Source organism: Nelumbo lutea, chromosome 4, assembly GCF_056320005.1.
Source record: "Nelumbo lutea isolate HS-2025 chromosome 4, American lotus-T2T, whole genome shotgun sequence".
In the NCBI taxonomy this organism is placed as follows: Eukaryota; Viridiplantae; Streptophyta; class Magnoliopsida; order Proteales; family Nelumbonaceae; genus Nelumbo; species Nelumbo lutea.
Genome location: NC_142687.1, coordinates 4600160 through 4614612, shown reverse-complemented (window position 1 = coordinate 4614612; position 14453 = coordinate 4600160). Strand labels below are relative to the sequence as shown.

Here is a 14453-nt window from a genome sequence, read left to right as displayed (position 1 = left end):
ATGAGCTTTGAACTGACTGAATCTAGCTTCCTCAACTCATCTCTCTCTCTCTCTCTCTCTCTCTCTCTCTCTCTCTCTCTCTCTCTCTCTCTCCGATCCATTTAACTAAAGTGATGTGGTATATTGGATTAGGTATGGTTTGGTTTTCATTAATTTGACCCAATTACATCCCATTTACTTTGACTGGTATATTACCTATTGTTTATAACTAAAATTTTCATTTCATTTTACAATAACTCATACCAAAATAAATTAATTATTTTCATGATTAATTAAAAATTCTAAAAAAAGTAATATTTTTGGGATTAATTACTAATATTATCGGAAATTTATTAATAGTTTGCCAAAATTAATTAATTATTTTTAGTTTTAATTAAAAAAAAAACCAAAATTCACTTAAAATTTATTATTTATATCCATGATTTATTAAAAATTTCCAAAATTTAATACCAAAATATATTACTATTTTTAGTAATCAATATTAGTGATATATTAATAATTCATGATTAGTTAATTAGTGATATATTACCAACAAATTAATTAAATACCAATAATAATTAATTGTTTTATTAATATCAAAATTTAAAAATTAATAATTTTTTCATGAATAATTGAATTTATTATCAAATTAACTATTATTACTGTTGATAATAGTAATCAATCTATATATAGAAATAGTTTTATAAATTCATAGTTTTGTTAAAATGACTGCTATTAATTACTAATAATAAGTATAGCTTAATATTAGTTCAATTAATTACTAGGGGGGACCAAGGGAGGCACGAGTTTTGTTAAAAGAATTTGAGGGAAAAGGAGTTAGGGGTCTTCTTTGGATTGGGTGGGCCTAGCTCGAACCAAACCTAATTCAACCCAAGCTTTTGCACAAGTTAGGCTTGAGTTTTTGAACTTCAAACTGGGTTTATGCCAAAAAACTCAAGGCTAACATAAACTCAAGTTGGGTTGGGTTGAGCCTCGGGTAGTTTAAACTCAACCCAACCCAATTTTATCAATATGTTCTACCTGGAAGTTGGGCTATAAAGCTCAATAAGCCTAAGTCCAAATCCAACCCAAAATGTTAGGTTAAGCTTGGATTAGGCCTAAGTTTAGTAACTTAGGACTAGGTTAGTAAATTATCAGTAATTATTAAAAATTACCACTAATTTTTCTCTTACCAACCTAGGCCTAACCCAAGCTTTAACCCTACATCTCAAATTGGGCTTGGGATTGGATGTGTTGAGCTTTGTAGCCCAATTTCTATGTAGAATATATTGATAATATGTAGATATGTATACCACAAAATGTTGGGCAGATTCAAATTGGTCAAATCGGGCTCAGGCTTCCCAAGGCCTCAACTCAAGCCCAACCTGAATTTAGGTTAGGCTTTAGTTTTTTGGCCTAAGCCCAGCTCGAAGTTGAAAACTGAAGCCCAACCTATGTAAAATCTTTGGTTGAGTTGGGTCGGGCTTAGATTAGGCCCACTCAAACTGAAGTCCGTATACCGCATGGGTCCCCTGTAGTATAGATATATAAGACTTCAAACTTTACTTTAGACATGGGTTTCTGGTAAAGTGGACTTATTTGTTTCCTTTCTATTAATTTTATGATTTATACTCCGTGTATTTTCTTTGGTACCTGTCATTGGACTTAAATTGAACCAATTCCTTGTTGGGCTTAGATGGGTCAGATTGCATGAAGTCCAATATCCACTCAAAATAGCTTGTTGAGATGAATGCAATCATTTCATTTGCCTATAAAGAAAATCTATGATTCAGAAAAGATATGGTATGGTAAGAATTTTGACCAATCAAAATTTACCCATGAATTTTGATAAATAACACCTGATTGGCTACGATACCAGTTGATTGGTCAAAATATTTTTTTAAGATATCATATCTTATATCATAATCGAACCCATTTTTCTAAGCATCCAATAAAATACTTGTGCAAATTGTAAATACAAATCCAATTACCTTTATATAATACAGTTTTCTCCATCCAGATTAATAGTCTTAATATGCATTTATTGATTATCCTCAACATTCTACTTTCCCTTTTTTAGACGGTGCAGTATTATTTATATTATTCCTTTTGTTTCAGGTTTCACTTTGTTTTGTTATATACATTGCAGACGCGCAGATGAAAATAAAACAAAACCAGAACCAAGATGGGATGGTGGTGGTAAAGGGTATGGGGAGCGACTCCGGATCTCTTGGCCTCGAGAATTCTGGCTACGTTTATCCAAATCCCACAACACATCATCCCCGTGAATTGAGAAGATCTCCCTGTATAATATTTTGTAAATGGATGAGATATTTTCCATATATGACTGCAATGTTATGTGTGGGTAAATGTAGACAGAATTTGTGTGAACAGAGATCAGGACTCCTGGGAAACAGGCTGCATTATACGTTTGGGTGGGCCTTGATATACACGAAAAATGTCAATATGGGTCCTAGACTTGCTGGCTCCAATGTAAAAGAAAAAAAAGTATAAAAAATTGATCAAACTGAAAAGCTAAGCTCGACACGTTGCACAATACATTGGTGCATCATGAGTTCAGATTCCTCTTTTTACATTAAAAGGATATGTCAAAAGAACATTTCATATCAAGAAAAATAGGTCAATAATTCGAGAATGAGTAACGTGTCTATTTGCCATTGAAGGATTGGAGTTTGGTCATAAATTAATAATATCCTGTCTATCACTCTGTCTTTCCAGTACCTCCTGCAACAGGCAATCCCACGGCTTTTACATCGAAGGAGTCCGGATCAATTCCTCACGAAGCGCACCTCACACCAATCACACGGGAACATCTGACCATCTATCGGGAACAATCATCGAAAACATTTTCCGTATTTTTATGTTATTATTCATGAAAAATGTTTTCAATCAATACACGATTGAATGTGCCTGTCTGTCAGGCTTTCCAATATTGTCTTGTCAGTTTGTCACAGGCCAATGATTCAATTCCGGAGAGCGCATTCGCTGTGTAAGCTGTTGGGTATCACAACGTATCACTCACCCATTGGCTGGAAGCAATAATTTTCTACTTTTTTTTTTTTTTTCTGGTTCTAGGTAATGTAAACATATTACGTAGGACGCTTCCAATGAATGCGCGCTCACCGGAAAACTTGATGTCATGTGCTTTGTTGATTTGCGGTATATTCAGATTGCAAACGTCCTGTCAGACCCAAGCTGTAAGCCTGTACTGCTACTATATAATCGGATCGATCAGGATATAAATGTTTGGGAGAATGACCAATCAGCTTAGATCAGAATTTTATAAACCCATATTAGAGGGGAATGCACTAATACTAAATTTATGGGTAGAATGTGATTTATAGAGAGGGAAAGGGCAATTTGGACTTTGTAGATATATCTTAATTAATTTTCAGTCAAACAAAACTAAATTGTGATTACGAATATTGAGTGATTATGGATGTACATATACACCACTACCACTTAATTAATTTAATGCATTTGATAATATACATTTTAACTTTTGTATTTCAATTTGAAGGTATGAAAATAAGAAGACTGTGTCCCGTTTTTGGTTTGAAGGAAAGATGAGGTGCATGTAGGGAAAAGTAGGGTTGAATTTGATTGAATAAATCATCAATAAATGTATAGTGGTGATAAAGATTGGAATATTAATATCAATTCACAACCTCAAGTAACAGCTATAGGGTTTGAATTTTGAGCCAATGAATGATAGACACGGTAAGATATAAGAGGTTTATTCTAGTTTTCTATCAATCAAATCATCACTCTCTAGGGCTCTAGGGGACAGCGATAGTGTTATTGACGTCATTAAGTTGGATTACGTGTTGTGCCGTTTATTTAAAATTCAAAATTTCAGATTATCTACTTTTGTACGTGTTGATATTTTATTGGATCGTCTAACTCTGGTAATAACAGTGCGTGTATCTGAATGCGATGAAGCCGTAGACATATCAGCTAACTAAGATATTCCCAATGCACAGCATAGCATAGCAGTGGTATTCCCAATGACTGTTTAGGGATCAGTATATATATAAATCGAATGGGTCATCTGTAGCAGCTACGAATTTGACCGTATAAACGGATTACTGACGTGTACACTCCTCATTGGATACAAAACCAAATGAAACAAGTATTATTTATCCTGATCACCCGGCTTCTCTCGCTCACTTTCAACTTTAATTTCCACTCAGTGTCTCCCTCAAGTCTCAAAGTCTCAACTCTCAACCCAATCCTAGGCACGATCGAGCTGAAGTTCGATATGGGAAGAGGAAGAGTAGAGCTTAAGAGGATTGAGAAAACAACCAATAGGCAAGTAACCTTCTTTAAACGACGAAATGGGCTCCTGAAGAAAGCTTTCGAGCTCTCCATCCTTTGTGACGCCGAAGTCGCCCTTATCATCTTCTCCCCTACTGGCAAGCTTTACCAGTTTGCCAATCCCGAGTACCTTCTTCTTCGCTACCTTCATCATTCAATTGTTGTTCTATATTCGATAAACACATTAATCTCTTCTTTTTCCTTAATTTCTCATTTATATTCTGTTTTTGCTATCGGGTATAGCATGGACAGGATACTCGCGCGCTACCGCTATGAAGTCAGAATGGCTCAGCCTGAGACCAATAATCAGACATCAAGAACAGCACAGGTCTCTCTCTCTCTCTCTCTCTCTCTCTCTCTCTCTCTCTCTCTCTTGTCAGATTCAGCTACTACTCACATTCTGATTCTGTTGTCTTAATGATCACAGTTCTGGAGAGCAGAAATCGAGGACTTGAGGAAATCGATACAGACCTTGGAGGCAAGGCACAGGTAAGCAATATATATACAAGCATAACATGGAAAACGTGTATTACGAGGACAACGATCAGTTTCTTTACACTTGTTTATTTGTATATGAGTATTCGTAAGTTAATTTCCTAATAACATGACCTCCAAGGCTCTGATCATCTGTTTTTTTTTTATTCGATCCTTTGAATTTTGTTGGAGATAGTTTTTCAACAAGCTACCATATATACAGACAGACGCAACATGTTTAATTGTAGCAGATCCGTAGCCCAAATTTCTACCAACGACGTTCTATCGGGCGGTTGAAGCAATCAGCCCATGACCTGGACAGCTGACTGGGGCCTGGCTTTTTTATGGTTTCGATTGGATCTGTGCACTAACAGTCTAATTGAACTGCCAAGCCGCCACCTGGACACCTTTCTGGGTTGATGGGTTGTTCATAAGGATGCAAACGGATCAGATATAATTCGGATAAAGGTGCAAGGTTCAAACTTCAAAGTATCAATATGAATGGCCGATGAGTATTGTGCCGATGGCTTCCCGATATGCCTCTCTCGGATTGTATCGGGCCAGACCATGATTCAGAGGGTAGCCGAGCCTAAACCAACCCCTCTGAACCCGTTTTAAAAAAATAAATAAATAAATAAAACTTAAAAAAAAAAAAGTACTGAACCTTGGATAGGTGTATATCTGAATCCGATCCCATATTGTAAATCTTATGTCCAATCTGATCAGATCCAATAGATCTCACAAGGATCAATTTAAATTCGTCTATGTTAAGGATGTCGAATATCTAATCTAATTTATTTATTCATAGGTAATCAAATGATTAACATGACAAAAAAATAAGAGTTTATACAAAGAAAAAACAAATAATTTAACCATTTTTCAACCATATATATATAACCAAACACTCCTGTCATCGTGCTTCTCCTTGCTCCAAACCCATTATACTAACCTCTCCTTAATTCTCTCTCTCTCTCTCTCCCCCTTCCCATCAATCTCAAACTGCTATCACACTGTTGATGAAGATAGAAGGAACATGTTTTGTTAGGAAAACTCGATATTGAATAGAAGTGGGAAGCGGATTTCACGTAATTGATCGAACTAGATTTTTTGAATCATCCTATATGGAAATAATGGTTTGGAGAACGTGGCTAGTTCGGATTCTAAGAGGTCTCCGGATTTTTCTTCTTTCTTTTTTCCATTCCAACGATGGCAGGAGCTTTCTCTTCTTTCCATTCCACTATTCTTTACAATTTTTCTCTCCTCTGTTTTTTTTCTTCAGATCAGCTTCTCTTTGTTATTTTCACTCCAACTGCTTTGTTTCCTGTACCCGCTCCTCTGTGTTATTTTCACTCCAAGAGGTATGTATAGTGCTCTCTTTGCACTACTTGTTGCGGTATTCCATTTCATATTCTAAATCTGTGTTTTAAAACTTAATTATACAAGCCAAAACAGGGGAGATTAATGTTGCGATCTCTTTTGGTAGCTGGGAAGTGGTTGGTTGGAATGCCCAGCTGTAGCCTCGGTCGTTTTTCGGACTAATCATCATCTCCGTCCATTTTTGGTCAGTTGAAATCTCACTCACTGGGCGCCATTTGAAACTCAAACATAGGTAGGTGTTCTGAAACTTTTTTTTTTTTTTGTTCTCAAACACCCAGTTCTACCGTAGACGTTCTCCTGCGTATTTTGGGAGTGAAATGGATACAAAAACTCACCCCAAGTTTGGTTTTCCTGCCACTGTGTTAAGGTTCTTATGGTGTAGATTTGTTTTTTTTTTTTTCCATTTTCTCACCGTTTTTTTACAACTTCTACACTCATTCACTGTCTACAGTCACCGGAGACTTTTCTGACATGTTTTTGACCTGAATGCGACAGAAAGACTGGCCATAGAACACTTCACGGTCGGTTAACGTCGACTGTATCGAATAGCACTGTTCATCTATCCGGGTTAAGTCGTTAAGAAGATGAACTATTCGGGTTGGCTTTGTGCATTCTGACATAGATCCGACCCATTATTATTAATAAAACCGGTCTACACCGGTTCCGATCCATTATTAAATTGGCACATCTTCAAGCCAACTTCGATATTAAACCAGCCCAATATAGACTTCTTGAACCGATGTAGATGACTCTACATAAAATGTTAATCAATAATAATTTAATAATAATTATTTTAATTAATAATTGATCATTAATTATTAATGAATGGTATTTAAAACTGCCTACACCGGTTTTATTAATTGCTAATTAATTAATTAATTATGTTAATTAGCATTTATTAATTACATTAACAATTAATTAATGTATTTAACTAAGTTAACTAATAATTAATTAATAACTAAATAACTATTAATTACATAAGTTAATAAATAATCATCACTTATTAGTAATAATAACCAAATTTTCAATATTTATAAACATTTAAAATAAGTAATCATCATTGAATCTATAATATTATACTGAATAATCAAATATTATAATATTATAATACTAAATATTTATTACAATAAGTCCGAATCTATAATATTATAATTACTATAATACTGAAATTATAATTATTATACTGAATAACATATTATAACTTAATTTAAAATATTATGTCAGTAAATATTTCCAGTATTTAGTAAAAATAATTACCTACAATAAGTCTGACTTTTAAAATTTTCACATTTTCTATAAATTAATGTAATTACTATAAAAGGTAATTATTATGTTAGTAATTATTGTATATTTTTCAAGAAAAAAAAAGTTAAAAAGTGAAAAATGATAACTAATTATTTTGAAATCTGAAATTTCAAAATAATTATTGAAAATAACTGAAATTTGTTAATGGCTATTGAAATTACTTATTTTAATTATTATCAATATTTATAAACATTTTAAATAATTAATGATGATTGAATATTTATTTTTTTACTTGTTTTTAGTAATAATATATTAATTATTACACTGAGTAATTAAATATTATAACATTATAATACTGAATATTTATTACAATAAGTCTGAATTTATAATAGTACCGGAAATATTATTATTTTCAGCAATAAAATATTTACAGTAATAAAATATTATTACTTTCAGAAATAATAAAATATTTACAATAAGTCTGAATTTTTTACAGACTTTAATTATTGTTTTCAAATTTTCACATTTTTTTTTATAAATTAATGTAATCACTGTTACCAGAAAGTTTAGTAGTTTTAAGTTCTGAAAATTCTGATGATAATTGGTTTTAAATATTGTTTTGAAATCTGAAATTATTGGAAATAAAAATAATAATATCAAAATATAAAAATTCAAAATGATTACTGAGTATTTATTACAATTTCAAGTAGATTTTGGAATATTTTTTATAATTTAAAATAACTAATAATTACCAGATATTTATTATAAATATTTTTTGAAATTTTGAATAACTGAAAATATTATTACTTTTTAATAACAGTACTCAAAATAAGTTTGAACTTTCAGTAATAAGTCTATAATATTATAAATATTGCTCCAATTTTACCTTTCAACAAATGATACAAGGGTTTATCTTTCCATTAAATCCCTTTGTCATCATATTCGATATTGGGATTTCCGCCCCACTAATATTAAATATAGAACTAATCCCAACATTCACTCCGGAAATCCCTTACCCCTCTCCGTGATGTTGGACATGAAATCCAAACACAAGGAGCTCTAATTGAAAAGCTGGTGAGGACAAAATAGGGAAGATGTATCTTGCCCCCTAGTGATACAATCATGCTTCTCAAGGGGTAAGAAGTATCAAAAGTATTGTTCATTATTTGTGGTAAAAGGATTATTTTTGGTTCTCTATTTAGTTGTTGTGAGAGGCTCATCTACATTCTCTATTTAGTTGTTGTGAGAGGCTCATCTACGTTATTTTTGGTTCTCTATTTAGTTGTGGTAAAAGGTTTGTTCTGTAAAATTGTTTATATTTGTTATGTACTTGCTTCTCATAGAATCTATACTCCAGAAAGAGTAATTTTTTTTCCTAGGTATATTAAAAAACACCACTATCACAGTTTTTAGGTGATTTTGGACGATGATACTTTCACACCATTTTTAGGTGATTTTGGACGATGTAAACAAAAAATGAACAATTGAATGGCAGAAGAGAAAAGTATTCATTTAGGAATGTTCGATATTTATAGATACAGTGAGAAACTAAATTAGGCATGTGGCTATGTGTTGCCAGTTAGAAGACTTCTACATTTCTTGAATTTGTTACAGCCGTTTGGAATGGAATGTTCTAGAGTATCACCCCTCCGTCGTCAAGTTGGAGTAGTAGAGCCGATGCCCAACTTGGATTGTAGAGAGTTCGGCTTCAGTCAAGGTAAAGCCCATTTGGGTTGCTTTTACTACCTTGCATTGAGAATATCTCCATACTTGGTGTGGGTAGCTTTCTCAATGCAAGGTTACAAAAGGTTGTTAGAATGGTGTGGACACAAATTTGCCCTGATAGAAGCCGACCTCGATCATAGCAGTTGAAATTTTTTGACACCCAATGCCTTGGTGAGTATGTCAGCGGGCTGTAAATGAGTGGAAATGTGGAACGTCGTAATATACCGACACTGAATATGTTCCCTTATGAGTCTGTTTCAAAGGCATTCGGAGGACAGAGTTCAATGCAAACTAATAGACTCTTAGGTGGGGTGTGCAATTCGTGGTTATTCTGAGAAGGCTATGGTTCCAAAACTATACCAACTCTTGTTTAGAAATAATAACATTTTTATTTGCTTCTTCCTTCTTTTCTTAACCAGATGCAAAAGAGGTGGTGTTATTCATGGTTGATGACATGTGTGCATTGAGTTTGTGATCTATGATCATCTGGAGACCTTGCCTATCAGCTGGTTGGCACCTTGCATCAATCAAACATATTGAGAGAAGTATGAGGTTCCAAATTATTAATAAGTGGAGACATTGGCATGTGAGGCACCATATAACTTCTATATCATGTCTGTGAAGTGTAAACATTGCTGCCTAGTAGAAAAAAAAAGGGCATAAAAACTTGTTTTCTATTTGGCATTCTTCGTTGTGATTAATATCTTCATTTCTTACAGGCACCTTGCTGGGGAAGATATCTCGTTATTGGGCATAAAAGAGTTACAAGAACTTGAGAGACAGTTGAAGATCGGGGTTGAACGCATCCGCTCCAGAAAGGTAATTATTTATTTATTATTCCACAAAAGACACATATGAAAACTGGTGTAGGTAATGTATGAATATCGATCAGGTATGTATGATTTGAAAATTAGTGGAACCGAAGCAGAAAATAACCCTGACCAAGTACCCACCCTTGTGAGTTGGCACACAAAATGGTATTAATGGACCTGGATATGGATAGGCTGGATTGGACCAATAACCTTTCAGGTCTAGCTGTAGACATATATCAGTTTTTGGTTCTTGGAGTTTCCGATTCCGATGCAAGTTTGACAAATTGCTTTTTATTTTTCATGGAGTTAAACCACAGCTATGGCCTTGGTAGCCCGTCGCCCGTACGTACAAATAATCCCCTAACCTTGTTGATACTGTCACAACTCACAATGTGATTTCATTCCAACTCAACGCTATAATCACTCAGAGAACTTACCAACTGCGCCGATTCTAAGAATTTCTTAGACCCTAATATTAGGATTTCTGTGTACATAATCTAAGATTATCCTTTATTAATTAGTGGTTTAAAGCTATTTGTACATAAGACACATATGAAACATTATCTAAGCCAAAGCCATTTAAAGTTGTTTTTGTTCTCTCCTTTTATTCTATTTCACGTTTTCAACTTTTACCAGTGCAAAAATAGAAATAAACCTTTGCTTGGTCCTGTTGAAGATGTTTCACCCTTGGTTTATCTGACTAATTACTTATCCTCTTAAACAGAGACGTGCAATTTCGGAAAGCATCAACTTATTGAAGAGAAGGGTGAGTATCCAACCAAACCAAAAGAAACACAAAACGGAAATACATTTGTTTCTAATTCACAAAAGAGTTCAGAGAAACTCAGTACGTAGCACCCTTTTGAATGGTACACGTAGGATTTGTAGTGGTTCATAAAATCAAAAGAAAGAAATTGGTTTCTAATCAAGGTATTGTATGAAACCTCTTAACAGCTTTCTCAATTGCAATAATTCTTTCAAATAACCTCATCCTATTTCAGTGATATATGAATTATTTATTTATTGACAGTAACATGTGCTCGTAGCATGTGGAGATTTTTTTTTCTTTAATTTTTCCTGTTGTTTGGCTTGTTCTTTCTTTGATTTTCTTCACGTTGGGGTGGATTATTCAACAAGTATATATACACCTTACAGCCATAAGATGTATGGGTGTTAGTTACAGGTGGGGGGTGTCGATACTGGGTCACTCCCTAAGGAATACCTAAAGCCTGGGCCCTGGGTCATGGATCACCCTACTAACCTAACCTAGGGATATTTCAGATTGTTCAATCCTTCGTTGGCTGTCCGGCCCATGAGATGAGCCCACACTCCGATGTATAGGGGAATAGGACTTTTTCTTAGTGAAATTGCCTCACAATAGTCAATCAATAGAAACAATGCACATACACATTTAGAGAGGAAATCTTTATTAATTCCGTACCCCAGAAAACTAGTTAAGATGATTTGGGCATTTTGATGTTTATTTTAACATTATTTTCGCTCGCATTATTAGAAATGCAACTCTTGAGACTAGCTAGGCCCATTTTAACTAGCTTTACCTGTTATTCATATTTGCTTGCCTAGTAATTTCCCTCGGTGGGTTGTATTGTCAAAGATTCTCTTTTCAGCATTAATTGTCGCACTAGAACTAGAAGTAGTAGTATAGGGAGTGTTTGGGTTTCGCTTTTACACCACTCTTTGATTCTCTCAGCAAATTCGGTTTTTCCTTTTCGTTTTCTTGTTCACATAGGTTACACGTTATATTCAATCCTATTCGATGCATTCTTTTTCTTTCCAAGAGTTTTGCTTTGAATCTTTGATCGATTCTCTCATCAAGACGATTATGCATTAGATAAAAACTGATGAAATGAGACAGAAATCAATTTTTTATATTGCAAAAAATTAATGGAAAGAAACCATTTGGAGATTACCATGTTAATTAAGGATACGTGTTTACATCTCACCACCGTTACTGTTCTGATATGCACGCTTTGATAAGATATTCATTATCTATTTGTACACTAACTCTATTAATTTGTATAATTAAATATTGATTGGTGGTAAGGATAAAATATAAATACATGCCAAAAAAAAAAAAAAAAACTACTCTCTTTGGGCAATTTGAAATCTTCTAATAGGAACAGTACAATTACTTTATATAGCAATATTAATTACTACGACTAACTTGCAATAAATTCATTGAAATGCAGCAGAAAGCATTGCAAAATGACAATGCTCGTCTCCAAAGACAGGTAAAGTTTTGAGCATTACTTATGCATATATATATATATATATATATATATATATATATGTTGATTTTGAATTGAAAGTAGTTTTGTCCATTTATCAAAGGGGAAGAATATAAAAATAATGTATTTGGTTTAATTTGTTGATGACATGCATTTCGATGTAAAGTTGCATGTCGAGAATTCAATTTCCAGCTTCTGGGAAGGAAGGAGTAATGCATGCCTTACATTTCAAAGGTAAAACCAGCTTCCAGACGCACTAATTATTATGATATAATAAGAATGCATGGCTACTGTATTGTATGGATCAGTTTGGAAAGATTACAAACATAAATATATATATATAAATAATATAATATACAAAATTTTATACTCTATATATTTGTATTTGTATTCCTTCCAAATTTAAAACTAAGACTATTTATTGTCATACACCGTTGTAAAATGCATTATCCCAATTCAACAAAGATTGTTGATCAATCTTTTTGATGGATGATCATAGCCATATGATAGTCCATATCACTCATCATTATATTAACAATCACATTTTATCCAAATAAATAGATGATGAATGTATAAGATTATGGTATATATAAACAAATTTAAATTCACACATTTATTGAATTATTTCCACTCTTGTTGAATGTTGAATTGCAGCAGCAGGCCTGGTCAGGATGAAGCCGATCCCTAATTGTAATAACTAATAAGAGAGGCACAAGCAATATACAATGTTGCTGAGTTGCTTTCACCTATCTTGGAATTCTATAGTCATGGGTAAATTCTATATGTTTGAAAACTTTAACATAAGTATATATCTCTCTACCTTGTATGAATGGATATGTTTTTATACTTGAGTAATATGGATGTGCTACTAGCTAGTATACACCTTTTAGTAGTTTCATGCCTTAGTGATGGTTCAGAGATCAGATCGGCTACATCATCCTTCCAACCGGCAGAAATAGAGTAGGTCCTGTCACAATAATGCATGTCATCTCCGTACTTGTGGATTCCACGTTTAGTGTCCATACCTTGTGGGAATGCTGATGATTCAAAGAATTACTTCTGTTGACTTTTTGTTTTGGATCGTGGATTTTAGGATTCAGTCCAGAAATCTTATTTCCACCCTAAGGGTGGACTGAATGGTTAAAATCTTTTTTTTTTTTTTTTCTGCGATAGCTCTGTTGACTTTTGTGATTCTAAGAATCACTTTTTAAGTAAAAAGTAGTAGAAGACATCTGTGCTTTTGCATCAAATATTCCTTTGGGGTCATTACCAAAAATCATTCTAAGAATTTATTTATGAAACTAAGAAAATTAAGCTTAAAAAAGAAAAAGAAAAAAAAAAAAGATTCATTTTTGCTCTAAACTCATTCTACTAATAGTGATTTTTTGGAGTAGAACTTTAACCAAACACAGCCTAAAATTTTGGGCCTTCAAATTCAATTCCCAGCCAAAGCTGTATTATTACTTTGGCAAAACCCTATATTAAGGTGGGAACCTTACTGATGATTTATGAATGGTCTGGATTATTGACCACGTACAGAATTCCTCAAGAAAATCTATACTATCTCAGCCACGTGGACAGATGATGTGGCCAATCCAATTCTGATTATCAAATCGGAGATATGTCCTCTGGATTGACCATCTCTTCAGTTTGCCAGTCCGCCGCAGCAGCTGGAATTTGAAAGGTATTACGTTCCATTTCTTGGATATTCACTCATGTTAACGGTTAACCATAGCTTCAACTGCATTTTATTGATGACCATAACTATAATAATAAGAGAAAAGAGTGACTTTTGACTCACTTTTCACGTCTCTATTATAAATTAAAATATATGTGGCTGCAATATATTCCTACCCACATCTCCTGTCGTGACAACTCCTAAGCAAAGTATTCCTACCCACCGCCAACTTTACGAACTGATCACAATCAATAACTAAAACTAATACAAGCTTCTCATAACCTTAAGCATCTGATAAGATAATAGATTACATAACAAACGCACTACTAACTACAGCTTTACGAACTGATCACAATCAAGAAGTAACTAAAGAAGATTTTGATCGGTGCAGAATAAAAAACACTAATACAAGCTTCATAACCTTTAAGCATATATGTGCCACTAAACTTGATAACAAACGCAGCCAACCATATATATACCCACTACAGTAATGAAGTACCCGTCCGTATTCATCAAGTCCACGAACTGGGAAGAGTAATATAATTTTATTTAATGAAAAGAGTAGGGCTAATTGAT

At 33.6% G+C, this 14453-nt stretch overlaps 1 protein-coding gene and 1 long non-coding RNA gene across 9 annotated transcripts; both read left to right on the top strand.

Annotated features, from left to right (window-relative positions):
* Positions 1 to 4161: 4161 nt before the first annotated feature.
* LOC148853482 (MADS-box transcription factor 6-like) lies at positions 4162 to 13095 on the top strand. 8 transcript variants are annotated; one of them, XM_088982268.1, is made up of 8 exons: positions 4162 to 4443; positions 4561 to 4645; positions 4745 to 4806; positions 9858 to 9957; positions 10675 to 10716; positions 12161 to 12202; positions 12366 to 12433; positions 12854 to 13095. In XM_088982268.1, exons 1-8 carry the CDS (start codon positions 4262 to 4264, stop codon positions 12885 to 12887), a joined length of 615 nt encoding a protein of 204 aa, XP_088838394.1. In that variant the 5' UTR covers positions 4162 to 4261; the 3' UTR covers positions 12888 to 13095. The 8 variants fall into 8 exon arrangements, with proteins under 8 accessions (XP_088838394.1, XP_088838397.1, XP_088838396.1 ...); XM_088982271.1 differs by having other exon boundaries at positions 4171 to 4443; positions 12164 to 12202; positions 12857 to 13095; XM_088982270.1 differs by having other exon boundaries at positions 4171 to 4443; positions 12164 to 12202.
* On the top strand, positions 5709 to 6400 carry LOC148853483 (uncharacterized). The gene is made up of 3 exons (XR_016112276.1): positions 5709 to 5958; positions 6071 to 6149; positions 6244 to 6400. It is a non-coding gene; the product is annotated as an uncharacterized LOC148853483 (long non-coding RNA).
* Positions 13096 to 14453: the final 1358 nt, after the last annotated feature.